This window comes from Scomber japonicus, chromosome 9 (assembly GCF_027409825.1).
Source record: "Scomber japonicus isolate fScoJap1 chromosome 9, fScoJap1.pri, whole genome shotgun sequence".
NCBI classification, from domain to species: Eukaryota; Metazoa; Chordata; class Actinopteri; order Scombriformes; family Scombridae; genus Scomber; species Scomber japonicus.
Window position 1 is genome coordinate 13522740 of NC_070586.1, and position 24679 is coordinate 13547418.

The 24679-nt window shown below is 38.7% G+C and overlaps 1 protein-coding gene across 1 annotated transcript in view; it reads right to left on the minus strand.

Moving 5' to 3' along the window:
- The window catches only part of si:dkey-215k6.1 (transmembrane protein 132D), a 198481-nt gene that overhangs the window by 25146 nt on the left and 148656 nt on the right, over positions 1-24679 (minus strand). The window contains exon 6 of the mRNA XM_053325498.1: positions 22872-23015. Coding sequence (XP_053181473.1) covers positions 22872-23015 — 144 coding nt within the window. The remainder of the gene's footprint in view (positions 1-22871; positions 23016-24679) is intronic.

Below are 24679 nucleotides of genomic sequence, written 5' to 3' on the forward strand. Positions count from 1 at the left end.
AAGAGGGACATACCCTACCATCCATTGGCAAGCAGGGATTTTAAGATAAGTTTCCATTTTTTCTAATTTAATACTTAGTGTCGGGCAATAACTGCATGACTGCCAACTTTTCCAACAGGAAAATTAGACGAGAACTAGAAAGATGAGGTCTGGAGTACACCTTTATAGTCACTGTACTTAATAAGCTGCAGCATTTGGTGTGCCTTCTCTGTACCCTTTTAAAAGCTTCAACTATACTGTGTGCACTAGACCTCATCCCTCCAGACTGTGCTCAGCTTTCTCATGAACTAAAACCTAAACAAAACCTAAAACCTACGCAGAGATTGAAAAAGAAACCAACTAAGGAAAAAAAATAGCTTTTTTTCAGGTTTGTGGTGCTGCATAAATTAACACCCAGACTATAGAATGAGCTTTTAGCTTATTACAACTTCCCTTCTCACCCTCAAAAAACCTGCTCACGAGTTCCAAAACTCAACCACCCACTCACCCCCATTTACCAGCAATCTCCCCAGGCAGAGTCATTTATTTAAATCCATATTCATCTCCCTTCAAGCTAAGTCATCTGTCTGAATTTACAGTTACCTCTTTCTCTCTCTTCCGTCTATCTCTTACTGTCTCAAATTTTCTCTATTAGTCTCTCTCAGATGTATATTTTCTGCCTGCAATGCTGTTCATCTATCTCTCTCACTCTCAGATTTCATCGTGCAATCTTTTTCTCTGTGTGTTTCACACTCTCCCTCCTTCTCCCTCTGCACATTTCACTTGTCCCTGCCTCAGGCAATCCAATCCATCTGACTTTAAGAATCATATCATCCAATCAGGGCCCACTCAGTAGACAGGGGCGGGCCCCGAGGGACAGACTAACCAACTCTCTGATGGGATTAGACCTCCCACCTGTCCATCATTTAAGAAAACCCACACTAGGCCAATCGCCTCTGCACATAGTTTCATATGGCTGTCATTTAGGGGGTTTGTTTTCAGTGCACACGCACACAAACACAAGTGTGCCCATTAGCAGCCTGTAGCCCCATATATTATTCTGATTTGGCTGGGATAATAGACAGCTGATGGAGAGTGCGGTTGGAAAGGGGCACACACACACAAACACACACAAGTTAGTAGCATATCACAGGGCCTGTCATTCTGAATTTAGAAAAGGGGGAGTAAAATGTTCTCTAATGGCCATTTGCACTCTGCTTTTCTCTGCCATAAAACTGTCTAATCAAAAGAGAGAGAGAGAGAGAGAGAGAGAGAGAGAGAGAGAGAGAGAGAGAGAGAGAGAGAGAGAGAGAGAGAGAGAGTGAGAGAGAGAGAGAGAGAGAGAGAGAGAGAGAGAGAGAGAGAGAGTAATGAACATAGTGATATAAGAAAACAATGATGGAATGAAAAGAATAAGGAAGAGTTATAAGTAGATGATGACAGAAAACAGCCTGAGGGTGACACAATAATGCTAAGATACAGAAAGAGAGAGAGTAAGATAAAGGGACATCCAACAATAAAGAAAAAGGTGGAGAGAAGAAAAAGAGATATGAACTAATGTACTGTAAGAGAAATGCTGGCTGTCTGTTTTCATTGGGTGGGATATGCTGTTATATTTATAAAATTTGGCTAAGATTTTCTAAATATTGCATAAAAGTGACATACTTTTGAATGATTTTTACATAAATTCTGTAAAAACTAACTATATTAAAAATGTTTCGTATATATTATATATATTAGTCCTGGCATTGGCATGGCGCTTGTGGATTTTAATTCTTGCTGACGCCTTAAACCTTTCCTCTTCCCACTCCCTCTCTACCTTCTCTCTACTAAAAGACAATAAAAAAGTAGTTTCTAAAATCTCTTTACTTCAAAGACTTTCTCTCTTTGACTCCCCTGTCTTTGTCAGGGAGGTCTACTGGGCTTTAGGAGGAGGCAGAAGGGTTTTCTCTGAGTGGGTTTGTATTTGTGTGAGTGTGTGTGATGGGGATGATTTTCCTTCTAGAAAGTTTCCAGGCCCTATGTGAATTAGTGGGCTTATTAGCATAGGGATATAAGTCAACATTGGCCCCAATATGTCTGTTTGTATGCCCCTATTGTGGCTTAGGTGTGTGTGTGTGTGAGAAACGATGCTCTCTTGTGTTCGTATTTGCTTTTACAGTTGACTTGATCTCTTTGCTTATTTCTAAAACACTATTAAAATCATATTTAAATGAAAGACACGAACACACTAATGTAGGGTTCACACTTGTATTCAGTATTCTTCAAGCCTGCATTTGCTGACAATTTAGTATTTTGTGAAAGTTATGTAGAAGTAAATTAGGTAAGTCAATATACATTAAACTCCTTTTAAAAAAAGACTATTAAAGGGCTCAACCTGACTTTCAGTTGTGATGAAAATATGGAAATGTCGGGAGAAGGTAATTACAATATTTTGGATTTGTAAACCTTTACGCTGCTTAGATCCTTGTTATGTTTCTCACACAACAAGTAACCAGACTGTTCCTTTGCTTTGTTCTTTGTACAGATTGATAGCCAAAAATATAACACTGGAAGGGAGTCAAAGTACAGCACTTGTTCAGTTAGCATCCATCTGCCTGAAGTTATGCCTGCAATACAAAAAGCTTTGTGAAAATGTGTTATGGAAACTGAAACTGCATTTACTCCTAACATGACAGGCCTGATGCAAACCAGTTCACAGTCTGGCTTTGCTGGGAAGAAAGCATGCAACAACATACAAATGAAAAATGGATGAAACAGCAACTTTTATTGTTCATAGGCTGATGAAATGTTGTGTTTGCAAAGCCATTACTGCAGACAGGAAACCTAAGATGTATAGGAAACACAGATTGTGTCAATGTGTGTTAATAATAGTTAGCCAACATTTTTTCAATTTCAAAAATTGAGAGAGAAACCTACAAGAATAATGTCTATTAAAACATTTTCTAAAAAGTGTACAGTTATTTAAAATGTAAACTGGCTATGAGACACACGTCCAAAACTGTGCACCCCTAAGGCCCCATAAACACTTCTGTTCAGCTTATTTGTTGAACACTGAGCTAACCACCTGCTTCTACTGTGCCCAGTTTTGCCCTATCAATTTTACACTACATGGTTTCATAACATTTAGTGAGTAAGGCTTAAGTGGATGTAAACATTGGTGGTGTAATGCTGGAGAGGCCAGACAACCGACCTCTCTGAGAGTGGTTCAACAGCCTGGCCTTTCTAATGTTAATAGCCCTGCAGTGGAAGCCGGCCACTGACTGTTAACAAGAGAACAGTGCAGTAGGAAATGCAGCAAATACTGCAGCTGAGTTAGACAATCTCTCTCTCTCTCTCTCTCTCTCTCTCTCTCTCTCTCTCTCTATCCCTATTACTTTCCTCCTCTGTGTTTTCACATTGCAACTTTTAAACAGGCTGAGTGCAAAAGGAGGTGTAGTAAACATAGGGGTTTAAAACATCTAGCCACTTTAATTTCACAAAATGTTATTTAACGGTAAGAAAATTCCTCCCATCCTCCCACTTATTTTATGTATTGTTACAGTCTATGATAATATAATAATTTTGTTCTCATAGTTAAGTAGTCTATCAATACAATTTTAAATACAGAGAAAAAAATCATGATCCAAGGTTTCAGGCAAGTCAGAAAATGTATGTTTAGTACAGTAAACGTTTTGCAGCGTCAGCCTCTTTGTCTGTGTGCACATGTAGCTAGAAAAGAGAGTGTACACATACATACACAGTTATTTTGGCTGTGCGACAAAAACATGTCCCAACCAAAGTTAAAAGTAAACATGACAAAGGAGGGCAGAGAAAGAAATGGCAGAAAAGTGAGACAATCTAGAAACAGCATCAAACTGTTGAGGCATCCTGATCAGATGCCTCCCTGTGGAGCTATTCTGGGCATGTCTGACTAGGAGGAGACCCTGGGGCAGATCCAGAAGACACTGGAGAGATTATATATCCCAACAAGCCTGAGAAGTTTTCAGGATCCCCCAGGAGGAGCTGGAGGACACGGCTGGGGAAGAGGACATCTGAGCTGCTCTGCTTTTCCTGTAACCTCAAACTGAATTGGATAAGTGGCCACCAATTCATCAATGGACTGAGGTTTTACTGCACAGAGAGGAGCAAGGGACACAATCCAGCAGATTTTCAAAGTTTTCTGCTGTTTAAATTAATAGGTTGATGTTTTATTGATGAAGAACCATGCTTCATAAAGTGTGGCCCAATGTCCCATTTTCTTTAAAGAGGTACTACACACTTAAATGTGTTTTTTTTTAGAGCTGTGAACTAAATGATATGATTTTACTGATGAAAAACATCAATGTTGATGTTAATATTAACACTGAAACCAAATGTGTAAAACTTCGGCATTTCATGGCGCTGAAAATGGCTCAGCGTTGTTACATTTTGTTTTAAATCAGCCCTAGACCTTACATGACCAATGCTGACATAAAGTTGACCTTTTGGACTTCTATATCATGAAATACCTGTGTCATACTTTAGCCTTCATAGTGAGTGCTCTCCTGCATTTTTTAAATATGCTGTGAGGGAGGTAGCTAGCAGATGGATGTGTTACTCTTAAAGCACATAAACTCTCTCTTTCTCTCTCTCTCTCTCTCCCTCTGCGTTTTTCAGATTTTTTTAGTTCTACATCTCTTCCACAAAGCCACATTATTATTTGCTCTTTCAGTGTTTTTCATCATCTCACTCCCTATTTTTTTCACTCTCACCTGTCAGATTTACTTACATTTTGCGTATCTCCTTTGTCATTTTGTGTGTGTGCTTGTGTGAGCACACATCAGTGTAATGACATTTGTGCCAGTGGGAAATGGCTGCAGGTGTTATCACTTAGCTGGTAGGACAGAACAGCACAAACATCCATTACAATTCTGTGTATTTAAAATATTAGATATGTGGGGATTTGTAAAGCCTTTAAATTGGAGTTAATTAGATCACAGTTACTAAAAATAGACAGTGTGATAATAAATAGCTTTCATTTAATGTCAGGTTGTTTTTCCTTCCACTATCTATTCAGTTGAAAAATATGTCTCGTGATGGAGAGCAAATGTAAAGTGTCACTGGTGACAGCGTAGCTCTAAAAGCAGCTAAACCCTTGGGCTTTTACCCTGTTTTAAAAACTGAATTAGCCACCACAGTTTTAACACTTTGAGTTTGAACTTAGCTTTGAGAGCATTATTCTGTTTCATAGCCTCTAAATTGCTGAGCCACAAATTATACAATTAAATATGTGGTGGTTGTATTTAAAATCAGCGTCAAGAAGGGTAAAAAAAAATGTGTTTTATTTATTTTTTATTATTTTAAATAAACGTATCCATTTACAGTAAAGATCTGCAACCACACCCACATATGAAAGGCCATGACATGCTTGGTCAGTCCTGGCTGGGTTTGGACATGTTTTCAGGAACATACTGCAGGTTTGGATCAGTTGATCTCTTGGGCTCTGGAGTGTTTTGCCAAATTAAGCCATTTAGTGAAGCTTGTTGTAAACTTGTTTTTGTCGTGTTCTTTGTACATCAAGGTAAAGGGTGAGTCAGTTTTGATTTATTAAGCTATTGCTCTCTGGTTTATTGTTCTGTTTTATGTTGTGCTTTGTCAGTGGGGAGAATTACATTTAGGCTATTGAGTGTGTGTATGTGAGTGGTAAATGGCTGCTTTTATACTGCACTTTTTTAAAATTTTGTACCTCAGCATAACCCTAAACTTACGTTAACTTAAACCAAGTCTTTACTCAAAAATGAATGATTTCTGTTAAGGGGACACCTTTTGTCATCATCATGTTAGTCGAGTCATGACTGTGTATAAACACACACCAATGGCAGAAGGCCACCATGCAAGGTTCTGGTCTGTCCATCAGAAGAAATTTGGGGTTCAGTAACTTGTCCAAGAACACTTTAACATTAGCAGAAACTATCTCCTGAGCCATCTAATACTTTATGAGAGCTTGCAGTTTATATTTGACCAGTTATGCCAAATATACAAGAAGATGATTCAACTGAAGAGTGCATCAATGTTTCTGTGGCTTTATTGTGTGGCTTTGGGCTATGCAGTTGAAAAATGTCATTAGCTGTTGGGCATAGGCCGGGTTTGGGCTGAAGTCAGCTGGGATGAAGTCAGGTTAGTAGTAAATCTAGACTTTTGTAGAAGTCTAATTGGCAGACCACTATAGCCACCAAATACATTGATAAAAACTAAATAAGCTTAAATAAATCAAAAAATGAAAATGATTTTATATAAAGAAAATGGCATTCAGTAAGGTGCTGTGTATACTGACGGTGCTTTCAACCCTAACTTTAAGAGAGGAGATATTATGTGCAAGCTAACTAACAACTCACTCATACATGTGTCACCCACATATATAAACTACTACAGCTGTTACTCATCTTTTGGAGAGGCAACACTCTTAACTTATTTTACTGGTAACACTCCATCTTTACAGAGGCAGGTCAAGTACAGGACAGGACAGACACACTCACACATGTCTGAAGGGCAGATAGCAGCAGTCCTGTCTGTGGCGTCTGAACTCTCCATGTGTGCCAGTGACTGGGTGCTAATGCACCACCAGGAAACAACATGGCTCCCTGTGGGAATGCAAAATGGAGGCATGGCAACAGCTGCCAAAATGTCAGGGTGAGCGAGAAAAAGAGAGACTGGTGAAGGCCTCGGGGTGAGAGAGGGATGACTGAGAGGGTGAGACAAAGCAGAGACGAGAGAACTGAGTGGGGTATCGGGCTGTATTCAGACCAAATCAGGCGATGAGGCGCAGCGCCACAGGGTTACATGGAGGTGTGTGGGGGTGTGGGCATGTTTATTTGTGCTCTAGAACGTAACAATCAGAAAAAAACCTTTTATTGATCTGATTCACCGACTTTCTTGCTACCACCACTCCCTCTCTTCATTCACTCCCTAGCTCCCTCGAACACAGCTGCTCTCTCTCTCTTTTTCTCTAGTCTTTTCTCAAAAGAGTCAGGAAGCTGACAGCAAAGTCAGACTACTTTTAACGTTATCAAATGAAGAAAAATGTCCTCCCCTCCACTAACGTCTTTTTACTGACTGAAGTGTTTTATAGCTGATTTGATCTGTCTGATTGCCGCCTCTGATTGGCCACTGCAGCGTGACATCAGATTGTGTTTCTCCAAGAGCTGATTCACTGCAAGCAGGTCTGACGCCTATATGACCAAAATCCCAGCAGGCTAAACAGAATACCCCCATTCAAATAAATGGGAGGCATGCTGTTCCTGCTGCAACGGGTATTTGGTCTGAATAAGACCCAAAACTGGCAGCCCAGTTTTGCAAAATGTGTAATACCCCCATAGACTGTATAAAAGAAATGTACGTAACATCCATGACGTCACTCATTGGTTTGTGGACTGCTGCTTGGAAGCCAATAGTTTTTAATGTAGGCAGAGCCATCTTGAAAATTTCAGGTGCATGCTGGGAAAAATAAAAACACGGATTCTACTTATATGGGCATGAGGCGGGGCCATGGGTGGGGTCATGGGCGGAGTGGAGAGGTTGCGATAGGTTTGCGAGGGCTGGATCTCAAGGACATTGTGCAATCAACCTGTCAATCACGACGTAGCCACACCCTAATGCATACCCTGCTTTATCATCAAATATAAAATCAGGGAGGCCAAAATTTCACAAATGAACATCATACTGCATTGAAGAAGGCTTTAAACTAGCGATTGAGACCATAAACACATTTTGAAAACGTTTACTGAGGTTAGAAATAAAGTGAGAAGTTGGTGAATTCTCCATTGATGGAAGTCCTTTTGACACCAAAACGGTTGTCCCCTGGTGGCCTTTTGATAGAATGCAGTTCTAAGTTACTTCCGCGCTGGCCTCATTTCAGTGGACCGGAACTCCCCGCCTGAATACCCCGCGATATTTTGTATCGCTTCGGGAAGAAAAGTACGTGCATGGATACTTGATGCCAACAACTCCAATTAGCAGCAAACAAAATAATGCTGACCTGCTGATTACTGCTGATAAAGGCACCATATAAGAAAATGCTCCTGACGTACAAGCATGTTATTAGCGTGATAGTGGGTTGAATATTGGTAAGGAGGGTTTAAGTATTGAAAGACACAAATCAGATTGAAATTGTTCTTGACCTTCAAGTAGTTGTGCTGAATTAAGATCAGTGTGTGTTTACGTGTTGAGAAAGTGTGTGTGTAACACATGGCACCACCCTACTTAAGTTATCAATATGTGGATGTTTGTGTGTTTATGTGATTGTTGGTGTGTATTTAGCATAGTAATTAGCAGCTAATTAGTTATTGATTGGAGACTGGTATATTTTATGGAGGGGAGAGGACGACGTGTGACACAGGGGCACCCCATAACAGCTCAGCCATAATTCACCCTCTGCTGCACACACATACACTCAGACTCACACATACACAGACACACACACACACACACACACACACACACACACACACACACACAGTATATACTCACCCTCCTCTCATTTAATATGCCACTCTCTTTCTCACCTTTCCTCCCTCACTTCCTTTCTCTCTCTTTCACTCACATCTCAGCCTCATTTACTTTACATGAAATGATCTCTTTAACTCTTTTAACTTTTAAACGACCTGTTACAGCGGTGACAATTTATATTCTATTCTGAATCATTAATTTGACAATGATCCATTTGTAAATCATCGCTTAATAGTCAAACAAATCTCTCATCATGTTTTTTAGTAGACCATTTCATTAAGTTTCAGACAGGTGCAAAGAATGGAATACTTGATTTCTCTGCAGCGCTCTCTTTTAAGCTTTGAATCACGTTGGAGTCCTCAGCAAGCATCGCTGATCTCTTCAACATTACTAGTACAGTGCAGACAAAGAACAAAGAATATTGCGATGCTCTTGATACAAACCTTGGAAAAGACTCTTAAAGTAAAAGGACCTTATAAATACTAGCTCTCTTAAAAAGTACATGACGTTCTACTTTTTTATTGATAAAAATCTGTATGCTGAGCCCAATGTACACTAGACCTTATATACAATAGATAATTATATTCCTGAATGACCTGAATGAGTGAATGAAGTGAATAGTTGTATTGAATTAATTTCTGACTGTATTATGAGCAAATGTATTTCATTTATCTAGTCCAGCACAGAACTATGGTCTGTTTCTACATTTATTTAACTTATCTAACTATCAGCAAACTTGTTCACTGACAATGCCCCCCCGCCCCCCAGTCAATGAAGTGTTACATTCTAGTGGTGCAAGTACTTCACTGGTTGTGAAATGAGTTACCAAACTCTGTTCAATCCACAGAGTCTCTCTCAATCTTTAACAAAAGACTAAAAGACCCAGCTCTTTTGCAAATACCATTTCACTTAATAGACTAAAGGAACAAAAACTGAGGGTAAAAAAAATATCTCCCTTGCTGCACTCTATGCATTGCTTGTTGGTATCTACATCCTATAGGACAGCTTTATTACTTCCTCTATATTTTCTTCTATGTAAATTAAGTTTTTCTATACAAATACATTTGCCGTGATATTAATGTTTGATAGCTCATTATCTTTTTCCATATTTAAACTGGACGTTGATCTCTCTGTAACCTAAACCTAGCCTGCTTTAAGTATGCCTAAATACAACAATAACCTTAATGAAGCAGAAAAACTAATTAAATATGTTGTCAGTGAATATATTGCTATTATGTCTAGTGTGAACTATTGTCAACTATAACTATGTTGATAAAGGAAAAGTAATCAGGCTGTATTGTGTTTCCAAGTGACAAGCCTGTGTAATTTTGAACTCAAACTGACTTACAATAACAAATAACAGCTGGAGAGGAAGAACTGCTCTTATTACAACCGCTTTTTGTGTTTAATGTGTTTTGTTTCTCTAATATCTAATTGCACAAAAGCATGCTCTTTATTGGGAGACACCCGTCACCCTGAGGATATATAGCACTTAATCATACTGAGAATACATAACCACTAGAATGGGGAAAAGTACACTGGCACAGATGGGCTATGGGAGAAGGTAAAAGAGCTGACAGTACAGTTAATGAAGGAAACTGTGTGGTTTACATTCACCCACAAGTGGCCTGGCACGTGGATGCAATTTGCAGACAAAATGTAAAGTATCTCATTTAATAATATTTGTATATACCACTAAGTTTTAAATTATTTAATTAGGTAGAATAGTAATAAGAAAGCAGATCTGATGCAAGATACATGCAAGAAAAATGTATGAAAGCAGATTTCTGCACTTTATACTGTATACTGTAGTGACCCTGAAGCATTTCACTTATTATAAAGCCTCAAGTGAAGCAATTTTTCACTGCCTGGTAGTTTTTGTCACTAAGCAATCTGTTGAGCAGTTTATGGGCAGGCACTGGGGAACATTCAGAGCTTTGCTGATTTAACAACAAAATCTCTTTCTGCACTGTAAGAACTGAATCACTGGAGGTCTAAAAAATAGTTTTAGGCCCCCTCAAGGTCGCAGCTCCAACAGATATATGTCTTTGGGTGTTGCTAATGGTCTGCTCTGATGTTGTGCACTTCAAATTGCAGGCTATTTCCTAAGCCTGTTACTGCTAAATGGAAAATGTGTGTTTTTTGTTGTGCATGTGTGTGTAAATTTGTGTGTGTGCGTGCGTGTGTGTGTGTGTGTATGTGTGTGCGACCTCTGCCTTTAATCCACTTTACCTTTCATTTCCTTTCTAGGCTCTCAGATGACCCAAGGCACCTGAATAGAATCCTCTCCCGATTTCTCTCCTGCTATACCTGGTGCTCTTTTTGTCACTTCTTCTTAATCACACAATCTTCATTTTCCCACTCATCCAACCATTAAAGTCAACTTAATACCCTCATTAAAACTATTTATGGTTTGCATCATGTTACTTTCATTATAAACCTTTTAAAAATGATTGCACACTAAAAACCCTTCATGTATGTTCTGACATCAATGTGAAAATGTATTCATTCCTATAAGGAAATGTTATTTTTATTTTCCTCATCCAGAGGGAGGTCAGAGGCCAAATTCAGATGAATAGCAGCATTCAAGGAGCTGGCATTGATTCTGCATCTCGCTACAGAAACGCTGGACATAACGTAGAGCTTCGATCGATAAAGCCTCCCTTTTAAGATGTTTTATTATTATTAAAATTAGAATATGAGATTCCACAATTTGGCTTTAACTGTGTTTTGCACTAATCAGTTTTGTGGTTGCAACAAGCTGCTGAGAGGGTTAATAAAGGCAAATTTTATTTACATGAGCAACACAGGCGGCGGAGGAATACTGAGTCCCAGCAACTATATTTCATATGTAAAAAACTAAAGTTCAGTCAGGAAGGCAATCTTTGGCACACCATGCCTAGTTTGTTGCTCATGGTGTCCTGTCGTACTCCTCTCTCTTGCATGCTCACTTATTTCCTGGCTGTCCATGCTCGGGGAGGGTTTATTCTGAGTTTCAGTTATCACCTGCTTATCACGTCTGTCCAATAACATAACACACTTTCATGGTTAGCCTATCATCTGTTTACTGTCCATTTAAATGTGTCTCTGTCTCTTCTTTAGACTGACATGCAGCTGTTATGCACGCCCTTCTACCTCCCCATCTCCGCCCAGTCTGCACTGGATCAGCAGTCCCATCAGTCCCCTGGTTTCATCCGCTATCATTCTCATCCCAAATCATCAGCCACCTTGTGGAGATCTGTCACTTGGCTGCACTTGTGGAGTAGAACTTTATGAAAAACCTTACGAGAGTCATTTCTATCCATATAATAAACATTATTCTTTTCTCATTTACTTGTCTCTCCTGATTGAACTGTTTATTTGTGTGGCCATGGTATAAACTTAATAACACCCACCTGTCAGTGATAACACTAAATGATGATTCATTTGTGCGTGCAAAATCTCACTCACTATAACTAATCACTGAGGGTCAATAAGGAGATTATTCCAGTCATACCAAACTCAGTTAGACTGTGACTGCTATAAACCTGTGCAAGAAAGGGTTTCTAATAGCAACAGAACAGCTGACTGAAACCAACTGCCGGTGGCAGGAAATATCATCTGGATAAGTCCCCTCAAGCATTTAATTTAGGAATTTGTTTAAAGGGTAATTACACACTAAATTATTTAAAAAAAGCTGTACTGTACATATAATCACATAGGCTTACGTTGGCATAAGATGTTAATAAAGGTTTTTACAACAGTACACATAGCTATTGTATGTAAAAACTGCTTGGATTTGAAGATTCAGTTAAACTGAATTTTCTACAACTCCCTAATTGTGACGCAATTAAAAAACTCCCAGGTCTATTTTGTATGGGCCTACTGGCTGCAGCATCAACTATACACTGACTCACTGTATCTTAAGTTTGTGCCTCCCACAAATAATTTCAAGTAGTGTTAGCAAACAAAGAGACAGTCGATAACTGTGCTAGAGTCAGAGCTTAACAAGATATCCAAGGCTGACGACAGCAATGTTAAACTAAGATAAACAGTGAGACTAAAGCTATGTGTGGACACCTCCACCACAGACACAGACACAGACACACCAGAGAGCTTTTTATAGTAGCTGCTAGCATAGGTAGGCTACCACCGAAACTTGAGGGCCATGAATTTGCTTCTAGTGACTGTCAAGGCTCCACCAGACTGTCTCAAATACAGACACAGAGAGTCTGACAGCAGTCCCTCATGTTGGTTCTGATTACCAGTTTAACATTGCTATTCCTGCCACTTTGAGCAGCAGCGAGTCTTAATCCACTCTAGTCGCTGTCCTGTGCAGTCCTCTGCTGCATTAAAAAAAAAAGAAACTATGCCGAGATGAAGGGAGCAAGCAGTAGTTACTCTTTAAGAAAATGTATCATGTTGTCATAAGTGCTGATAAGGCTTATTGTCTCCTCTTTTGCTGGCCTTTTTAAACCATGCACATTTTCTGCTTTTTTCTTTTAGTTCATTTCCTGCTGATATCAAGTGTTGCTTGAGTTATGACACACCATTCATAACATCTGCATGAGTCTATAGGCCACTTTAGCTTGATTTCCTCTTATTCAGAGCAATTATATCATGACATGTTGTTCCAGTACACTGCTAATGTCTTCTCTATCTCTTTCTGTAGCTGTAGGTAATAGTAAGAGGTGACAGTATATGAAGTATACAAGCTGGAAAAAAACAGAATATAGTTTAAGTCTTTAATGTGTCTTTAAGCATTTAATGTGTAGTCTGTCTATTATTTATCCTGCTATTTAATTACTGTAGGTCGCTAAGAGTTGTCGCTGTGTTCATGAATTAAGGTCATGAACACAATTTGTTTGCAATTCTATGCATTTATTCCTCTTGACAAATGAATTGACTCTTAGTGCTTTGTCATAGAGTTACAGAAGTGTTGCTGCTGATTAAAACAGATGAAATAAACTAAAATAATTAATCATATCTAGAATGTTTAAAGTCCTTGTTTGGTGTATATACATTTAGTTTGGAAGCACACATTGTTGTCTAGTCCAGCCTAAGTTGACATCCTTTTCTGGTAACAGTTAAAACAGTTTCTATTTTTTTATTTAAAGGACATTTTAGTTCTTATAAATAGATATAAAATTGAGATAATTCCTTGACACTTGAGGTTGTATATTTCGTATTTAATTGTCAAGCTGGTATTCAGTAGTCGTGTTAGATTAGTTGGCAGTACAAGCACCAACTCTGGAGTCACCACAACTAAACAACATGATGGTGTAGTCAGGGTCATAGTTTGCCAGGTTGTATTTGGATTGCTGGCAAATGTCAAAAAAATCAAAAAAAAATGTCAAAAAGGGGTCAGAAACCAGAGAGTAGAGGAAGAGGAGAGAAGAGTGGTGGGCTTTTGATAGCATACTGTAACTCTTGTTGTTACAACCGTGATGGACAATGAATGATAACCATCATCCCTGAAGTATTTTGGTCTGTGGGGGATGAGAGGAGCAACAACAAAAAGCAAACCAAACATTTTCATCCGTACTACCTGTGCTGTGACAGTATTGTGAGGACAGTGTCAGCAAAATGTTATAATTCATTTAGTCTCACAATTACTGATTGATTGATTGATTGATTGATTGATTGATTGGGCAGACTTCTTAGTCTCCCTCTCTCACCTCCTCCACACTTAATGTTCTCACCATATCTTATATTCAAGTAAAGTGAGCACATGTAGACTTACTTACTTTAAAAAAAAAATGTCCTTACTCTGTTTTTTAAATGTGATGTGCTCTACCAGCTCCATCGACGAGAATAGCTGCACGACCTTCCGAGACCAGCTGCCAATTGATTGATGTCTGCTTACCTCAAACTATGATGAAGCACTTCTTTTCACCACCTCCACACAAAAAATCATAACACTTCATTCACTCCAAAGCTTTAAGCCACAAAATAACAAACTCTAAGCCATTGGGGAAGAAAGACAGTAACTGGTAACTGGTTATATGTTTGGGAATTGCTACTGTGTGCTTTCATAAGTTTCACATCAAAGGACTGCAGTGTCTCTGAGCCTTTGGCACTGAGTCCAACCTCTTCTTTCCACTCTTATTTAATCTAAATGGGGGAAACACAAATAATGTAAATACGATTGTGTAATGTCCATCACTTCCCCTTTTAAAATGTGAAAGATAGATTTTTCAATTTATCATCAAAAATCACTTAATGTCATGACAAAGATATACTGTTTGATCACACACACACAAACATACACACACATATACACACATGCACACACGCATGCATGTGCCTTTCCAAGGACAGAGTGTGTGTGAGTGTGCATGTGTGCATGCATGTGGGATCACGTAGACGCGTGTCAAACTGCGCGACTGGTTCATTAAATGGCACACGGATCAATTCTTAATCTGCTTTGTATCTGTCCACACATACACCTAAAATCTCTCTCAATCATGCATGCAGCCACACACACACACACACACACACACACACACACACACACACAACCTCCTCAATCACTTCTGAGCCTTTTCGTCTTCCTCTTTGTCAAATTCAATTACTGACGACATCACTAAAGGAATCTCCACACGAACCAATTACCGTTCAAACCCCCTGGGTGTGTCTGTGAGATGATCTGTGTGTGTGTGTGTGTGTTTGTGTGCGAGTGTGTGCGAACATCAATGTGAATGGCAACGGCAGTGCATGTCAAATGTGGAGGAGGAATAGGACCATGTACTAGTTTTTAGTATATGTGGGTTTAGTAATCTTTCACTAAGCCCTGCCCCCCTTAGTTACTGTTGCTATGCCAATCAAACTTTCCTGTCTTGCATGGGACATAATGGGGGAATTACTAAAATCTTTTAGAAGTAGTTTAATAATGCTGTCTCCAGATGACTTTTTAATGTGTTGAGCTGTATCCTATTAAAACAAGAACACTGTAAAAAGAGTCTGTGAGTGATATTGTGTTAAAAAAAACTATTAAAAACAAACACCCACAACAGGAAGTCACATCTTCATAATAGTAGAAAATATGCAATTAAAGAAAGAGCGTTGTGCTTAAATTGCAGAGTGTAGCTAGTTAGTGCAAGTATAAAAAATGATGAGTACTGTATAATAACGAAAAAAGCAAGATCTGACTGTTATATAGCTGCTTAACTAAATAACATACAATATTTCCAAATACTCTTCATATTATAATGTTTTAATGTGTTAATGAGGAAAAGGCTTTTAGGATGAGGACTAGCCAACGTGTTAAGCAAATGTAACACTACCTTGAGTAACCCTAACCTGACGTTTCTGAAAAAATGCTGCTAGCATTTCCCTAAACTTTGTATCCAACCAGTGTCTAAATACTGATGATGCTTGTTATGAAAGGACTTTGTTTTTTCATGCAGCCTTTAACCCCACATAATTATATAGTTAGATTTTTGGACTTGGACGTAAAGCTGGATTAGGTTATTATCGACTATGCTAGTAAACTGGACATGCTAATGACTGCGGCATACATTAGCCGTTTAATCCATTCCTCACACATTTGCCTTTTGATTTTGGAAAGGCTAAAAAAGGCGCAGACTCTTTACATACGTTATCAGTGTTACTGCAGCACACAGCACTTTAAAATGCTTTTTTGGAGGAATCCAATAGTTGCTGTTTGCTGTTCCTGTTTATGGTTGTTTTGACTGGACAATCACTGTTTGTGGAGGGATTTAGCCTACACTAAATTGTTATTAGTCAGGGATCCAGGTGTTTGCCACTGGGATTTTGTTTGTTTGCTTTCTGAAGTCATCAGAAACCTCACCCCTCTCCATTTCATTACTCTTTTTCCTTCTCTTATTCCAACTTCCTTTAACTTCCTTTCCCTCCTCTCTTGCCCTCTAAATTCTTGTGCCAGTTTTCTTTTTAGCTGCCCTTCTTCTAGTTCTCTCATTTCATCTTCTCTCCTTGTTTCTCCTCTCCTCATCGATCCATTCATCATCTTCTTGCCACTCCTCATCCCATCTTTCCTCCTCTCACCCCCTTTGCTTTGCCAGAAAAAAGCTTGCGTGAGGTCAGGATAATGGTACTAATTTGTGTGTATGTGTGTGCTTGTCCCCTATCTGTCCCCTACTAGCTTCGCCACCACTGACCTACACATACTGCTGTGTCAACAATAGCAGCACATACACATACACACATAACAAGTGACAGCATCTCAGGGGACCTTAACAAGATAGTTTACCCTGACAGAGAATGAGATGAGAGGGAGGGAGGAAAGTTATTATCTATGTAGTACATCGCTGCTGCTTATGTTGTTGTCAAGGATAAATGAGCTAAACTGAACAACAAGAACTGTATCAGTGAAATCTACAGCAGTGCGCTGTAGCACTGACAGGTTAAGCCAGTCATTTCATCTTGAGTTCTGTTCTGCCATTTGTTCATTAGAAGGGCAGGGAAGACCACTGTGCAATTCCCTCTAAAAAACATTTATCCAGCATGAGTAATTAAACTAAAGGTTGGTTAATGGGATGCGATGTGAAACCAAATGAGAACTCTAATCTTCTGCACACTTATTCCTACAAATTCTTTTTAGCCTGCTTCTTCTAAATTGTAACAGCTAAAACAGAGAACTTTAAAAAAAAATCTCCTTAAGAGTTAATCCGTCATTCTTATGAGTTTCTCTTAAGAGTGAAGGAAGCAGTTGCTCAACAAGCTTGCAGTAAAAACAGGAATGTGACAGTTAAAAACAACCGTGAAGGAAATTGTCTTTTTTTGATTCATTCATTTATCTCCTCTCTCAACTCAAAACTTTTCATCACTGTGTGTGCCTGGAAGGATTTTTAAAAACTCAGTATCTTGTGATCTTGGTGTGGTGACTAATATAACATTATTTTGCTCTGTTGAGGCTTGACTTCAAAGACAAAAATGCACCATGTCTCATTTCAGGGGCTGCTGTGGTCACTGTCTGTATTCTGAGGCTGGATACATCAAAAGTGTCTTTTTTTTAGGGCTGTTTGAGAAATTCAGACTTCATCCCCCCCAATTTCTTCTCTTTTCAGGTGCTAAAGTATAGTGTTTCAGAGTCACTGCAACTCTAAATTGTAAAAAAAGAAAATAACCAAATTGTACTTACCACAAACTCGAACAACAAGAAAGCGACTGCATGAAGTAAATCATGGGAACCAAACTCAATCATTTCTTCTTAATTGGTTGTTAACCATGTTCTGCCCACAGTAAATGGACAGTTTTAGGTTGTACTATAAGTTTGGGACTTGTAATAGTTTTGGTTTGCCAAAAGCGGAAGATTTTTATGAAGCCTATGAGGAAGTGAAAGTATCTGTTGGATGAGATGTCAACAAACAACAACACTAAAACTCAATCATCACTTAGGGTGCACTCACACTAGGCAATCGTACTGTGCCCAAGCACGTTTGCCCCCTAAAGTCTAGATTATTTGGCTAGTGTGAGTGCAAGCGTACCGTGCTTCAGAGCGGTACGCTTTCCTGGCCCAGTACGGTTGGAAGAGGTGTGCTAGACTAGAGCACGGTACACTTGGTCACGCATGCGCACTAGGGATTCATATTTTTCCCGAAAATAAGACATTTTAAATCCCGGGAAATCAACAATTTTTAAAAGGCAACATTAGCTGAGCCCCTGTTCATTTCAAGCAACACTAAATGCAACAAGGAGACATTATGCATACAGTATATGGGTTCCCAGTCCGACTGATTTTTTGTGTATTATTCATCATTATTAAGGCAAAAGAACTCAATTTATGTCCATCAACATTATAATGAATAGGCTATAGATTTAATATTAGTTTGCATCCAGCTCGCTGCGTGGACTTCATTACACCTGCTGCAAGGCTGTTACCACAATTATGAAACGGTAAGTTTATTGTCTGTGACTGTGACTGACCCTCATAAAAGTAATATTTTACAAATCTGCATTATATAAACTAACAAAATTCATTGAAGTAAGTCATTTGGCAACTTCTAAGTCATTCAGTTAAAGTAAGTCTATTCCTGTGAGCGTGGATGATCACTCAAAGTGATCGAACTTTCTTACTTTTACTGGAGTAAAGAGTTGAATCAGTATGTCTTTTTTACACAACTATCTGTAGTACTTTTGCCACCTCTGCATACTACACAGGCATGACTCAGAAGAACATGCTTGCACTTTTTAATCATAGTGGGTTGTGTTAACTGATCGGCTGTGTTGTGTGTCATCGGCGCACAGCACACGAACACACACCTGTGCATGTTTTTTGAGAGTGAACTGTCCACTTATGTTTTAGTGAATATTTCACTAATGTTCTGTGTTTTTTTATTTTTAAATAATACTGTTTTTTGATGGGATTTTCCCGGGATTAAACCCTAATGAGCACACGGTTACGTACACAACGCCCAACGTATTTGTCGGAGGCAACCATACTTGAGTACACTTGGATTTGAGGTAATGTGAGTGCGGGGGACCTGGGAGGGGGGGTATTCGTGCTTCAGCACGATACGGAACAACTAGCCCTAGTGTGAGTGCACCCTTACTCACATTCTGAAGCCTTTGTTCCTAAGGTTTTTCCACGTGTGGTTTGTCTTGTCCAGTTACATTTCAAGTTAACAACAAGAAAAAGTAGCAAAATCCTACTAATATAGCTTTATTTATGCATTTATTGATATAGCTTCCAGTGGATGTCTGCTAAGGAGAGCTGGCCAATCAGAACAGACTGAGCTCCTCTAGACCTGTTCAGGATTGCTGTAGACCTAAAACTGCCAAGGGGTAAATTTACCCTTGTGCCTGGCTACTGCATTTCTAAATCTAAAATATGTAATCTGCCATTGTATTCAGGCATTGTCTTCACACAAGAATGTCTAAAGTCATGAAATTAACTCATTATCACCAGCTGTGTTTTGGTCTTTAAGAACACTAAAAGCTTGCATCGTCATCAGTATAATTCAGTCACAAATTACAATGAAAGTAGGTAATAGAGGAAAGTATTTGCATATTGATGATATTACTACAAAACAACATGCATCACATAATGAGATAACTCATGTTATTTAAATAACCAAAGTAGGCCTAAATACCCCAAAATGGACAATAATGAGCCATAATAATAACAATAAACAACAACTGCACTTATGGGTGATTTAATGGTGCAACAAAATCAACTTTAAACAAATCAAACACACAATTTCACCAAATCAATTATTAATTTAGACTATTTAACAAATATATATCTCTCTTTTGGTATCCCATTCATAAAAACAGAGTATGGTAAATTAGGCTAAATTGCCAATGACAAAATAAACTGTAACATGGCAAATCAACTAAATCAACTAAAAATAGGTTTTACTTACAAATACACTTTAAGGGACCTGTATAAGACATTTAAACATTCAGCACTTTGACTGTAAATTTTCCATGGGCAGCTTTCCTGCACTTGACAAAGGCTTTTTGCGGGTCATTCTTCTTTGCTTTTTTTTATAATTTAATTATGACTTGACGAACTTGTCAGATCACCCACTCCAATGAATGTCTAGTAAGAAAACTGTTTGAAAACTTTAAGAATATTTAAACATAAACCGTGGAAATAAATTAATTTCGTATAGGTACAATTTACCCAGTGGTGGTTTATTGGTATTAATGCTTGTGTTTTTAACCTGGATCTAACTTCACTATTTTCAGCCATAGGAGGTCCAAAACATCATTATTTTAAAGAAATTTAAAGACTGGGGGGCTTGAATATTTTATTAAAACACAGTAACATACAATTGAAAAACTGCCATGACTCTAGTGTTAAAGAAACAGTAGCTAAAACGGCCAGTTTCAGACAGAGGCTGTACTGAGGGGCTGCAGAACACTCTAAATCATGCAAAGATATTCCAGTTGAGCACCAGATTGGAAATATAGACCTGGAAATGTGCATAATATGTCAACTTTAAAGTACTATAATAATGACAGTAAGGAGTTGAATTGCCTAAGTCTGTCTGTGCTATTACCAGTATGTGGTTAGCGAAAATTTAGGAGAAGTACATTTAGTAATCCAGGAAGATATTTAATCAACCAGAAATCCCGACTTCAGGCCTTGCTGATGAGAAGCTTGAGAAGCATGAGGAAATTCTAATGAGTTCTTTTGTGTATTCTGCGACCCTGCACTATGAGCTTCCTAGTTTGGGGTGAAACAAAGACTGACTCAATTTCAGCCACTGGTTACAGCAGCTAAATTACAGTGTTCTTTAATGTGCATTCAGACTGAAAGGGAAGTAGATGTTTTGTCCTGTCAATGGAAAGACAAGGGTTTGATCTTTGTGAAGAGAACTGATGCAAAGAGTTGAACATGCTTCAATTTATGAATGAAGAAAAAAAGAGTGTATCTCTCTCTCTCTCACACACACACACACACACACACACACACACACACACACACACACACACACAGCCACACATCTGTACTGTCAGCACACTGGGCATTTGTAACAAATACACAACATTTTTCAGTGGTCAAGTATTTCATTTCTGCTTCTGTGATGGTCAAGTGTGTATGTTTACGTGTTTTTACAGAATGTACGTTTGTGAAAATCTGGATGCACATTTTCCTCACTGCACTGAAACACATTACTAGCTTCATGACCTTGTTTCATTCACATGTATGCTCACAAGACATACCACCCCTCCCCCCACACACAAACAAACAAATAAACAGATACACACACAAACAAATACCTGGTACTCAAATACGCACACACACAAGCAAGTGAGCCTTTCCTCCACTCTTTACACACTTTCCTTTATTTTCCCTTACACACACACACACACACACACACACACACAGTGCTAACATTACATCTATCTAAATAAGTTCCTTCCATTTTCACTGTGTTGTTATTGATCGTACTTAAACAGCACCACTCCTGTCGGCTTGTACCAGGAAATTGGCTTCATATTGAAACTGTCACTGCAAGGGTGTGTTTCATTTTAGGCCCTGAGGGCACAAGGAACGTAGCACACGAGGAATCAATCTTAAGTCACTGGCATCTGGTTGCTACTGTATTGTTATTTTTTGAAGGTATTTCTGCTTTATTAATTGGTACAGTAATTCTGTTGCTGTTAGTTTGTGCAGCAGAGCGGCTCAGCACTTGACACACACGTCCTTCCACCACACTGAAACCAAAGTGTCACCCAACACCTATCCTGCTTAAGAGTCATTCAGAGACACACTGGATCCCTGCCAGTTTGAGGAAGGCAACACTGGCTAACCCTGACATCTGTAAAAGATTAAATAAGAAAAGTAAAGGAAGATGCAAAATAGTAATGATGTGAAATTGAGGTTTTGTGCACAAGGCACTCATAACCTTGCTTCCATTAAGAAAAGTAATAGTCAATCTGCATAAACTGTACAAACTTATAAGTGACTAGTTTGATATGCATAATCGTGCAAATGGTGATGTGGTTATTTTTACAACCGCCTGTCTTTAATTGAAGTAAACAGTAGAATGAGGATACATAATCGTATATTGACTATTCATGTTATTGAATGAAGGAATGGAAGCCAGACCTGCCACTACATGAAGCTGTATAATGAGTTAAAGGTACCATGTGGAGTTAATTAACACAAGTAGAGAAATGCTCTGATGAGAGAGAGTGCTCACATGTATGCACACAATCATGTAGGGGACACAATTCCTGTCAGTGGTTTCACACCTTTCTACTGGTGGCGGTAGCAAAAGACTGCCAGCATCTCTTTGTGGTATTTAATGGCTACACGTTCCTATCCAGTTCCATAAGACATTCAGTAAAACAGAAACTGGGAATCAAAAAAAGCCAGCACACTGTTACACAACGTGAATTAGATAACAACACAAATCCTCCCAGATTATGATGATAATGATTCAAGATGGATTTCCTGATGTGAAAATACTGCCACATCACATAACTGTGGTTTCTACTTTGTTCTTTAAATGTTGTGCACTGTCTTTATTTCTTGAGCTCTTAAAATTATTTATTTACTCATATTTTATGTACCTGGCAGACCATGACTTAAAACATTTTATGAAATGCCTGAGCACATTTTTCACTTTGGTACACGTTTAGTCACTAAGCAAAATATTATTTGGTTTGCCAATTACGGCTTTTTCTTCCCCCATAGAGCATTTACCAGTCAGAAATTAGCTACATTTGAAACAATCTTAGGCCTTTTCCATTCATATGGTTTCAGAATTTGTATCAACATTACAACTGAAATGATTTTCAATATACTGCCCTGAAGTGTATTGAAAGTGTAAAGATTATTTTTGTCTAAACACATGTAAAGTATTTTAATAAAATGTTTCCACAGACACTGGATTTGTAATATGGATGTGTACACAGTTATGTGAATGAGATCATTGCAGTGTGTGTGTGCATCTAGACTTGACATGTATGTACTGTATCTTTCTGTGTGCAATCCTCACACCTACCTTGACCACATCCACATCTGTCGAGCTGCAGGTGACCCAATCATCCACCTCCCTAACCTGCCCATCAGTTTCCACGGTAACCAGTTTGATGGGCACTGCCACGCGACGACCTGTGAGAATGGCTGTATTCACCACCTCTGTATCCTACAGAGAGAGAGAGAGAGAGAGAGAGAGAGAGAGAGAGAGAAAGACAAAAAAGGTGTCTTTTAAAAGGAGAATATTCTTGAATCCTGTTAAACTTATTTGCAACCCTGAATAGCAGTGGGATATATCTTTTTCATGTTTTAGGCCTGAAACTGCCATTGTTTGATATTCCGATCTAATATTTTCAATAAGAGTTCTTTTTTGAGTTCAATTTAAATATTGCTTTGTTGACAAATGTGTTTCAACAATGCTGTTATGTTGGCTTTAGATTGGCTCTTCCTAAAGTGCAAGAGAGGGAAAACATAACTGATGATCGACAAAGATGCAGAAGGAGAAACAAGAATAAACAAGTAAGGGAGACCAGGGAAGAGTTTTTAAAAGAGAGAGAGAGAAAAGGAAGGTGATTATAAACCTCAAGATTATTGTAATCAGCATGATTATATTTGATTAGATCCTTCCGATAAAAATAGCCCAAACAAACCAGCACACCCACACACACACACACACACAAACACCTCTGAGCGCTGTGTGCAAGCGTCAATCTTGATTATTTGGCATTGAGTTTCCAAGGGAGCATTTATCACCGCCAACACACACACACGCCTGATTACATGGCATTTACCTGGGCTCACTGTTCCTGGATGGGAAGTTTACAATTACAATTTCATTTAGCAAGTTTGTGTGCTTGTCTCTGCTATTTGAATCTACAATGAAATTCATCTCAGCACACAGGATGTCAACAGAGATGATGAAGGAGAAATAAAGAATAACTGTACTGTACTTTTCAAACCCCAGTATGTTTCCAGATACTGTTTGTATTGAAATGTTTTCATTTCAAAACACTGCAGCCCTTGACTGCAAAATGTGTGTTCTTGTTCTTCTGTCTTTGAAAAGTTTTGGACCTTGACAGAGGGGACTTCTTTTTTTTTTTTTTTTTTTAAGTGAGCAGATTTTGGCTGATCCTCACTTCTTCAATCTTATCCTGTTCAAATGGTATTTATCTGAAACAATCAGATAAGTTTTAAAAAATCCTTGGGCATCACTTTAACACTCAATACTTTCAATTTCAACAGTGTGGGTGTGGTTTGAACAGATTGTATTGATGGTGGCCTGGCAAACAACCCCACAGCTGTCATCAGATAGGGGTTTTCCATTGGCACGTTTGGTCACACCAAGTCAAATCAATCTGTGTTGATTTACACTTCCATTATCAGTTTCACCAGCTGGGTTGCAGCCAAATCACACCCAAGATGGACCATCTCTAGGGGTCAGGCTAAAGTATGCCTGACCTGCCTTCAAACGAGTTGCTGTGACCGACTGCATCCAACCTGTGAAAACCCCCCTTCTTCTGCTTCTCCCCCTCAAACAAGCTGTGTTGTGGGACTCAGGTCTGTGCTGGAGACCATCTTTGTACTTTTAGACATCTGCTTTATTTTCCAGTTTTCTGATTGCTGTGTTAAGTTATTGAAGATGAAAACGCTTTTAAATAACAAAACAATGGGGGACTTTTATTGTGATGACTTGCTTGTTTATCTTGTGGATGAATAAAGAGAACTGGATATGGCCTCAGAGGTGTTCTTCTTTCTTAGTGTCCTTCAGTCACCTCCTGCTCTAAAGACATTCACTGGATAAAAACATAGTGTGTACACTCCCCTACACTCGCC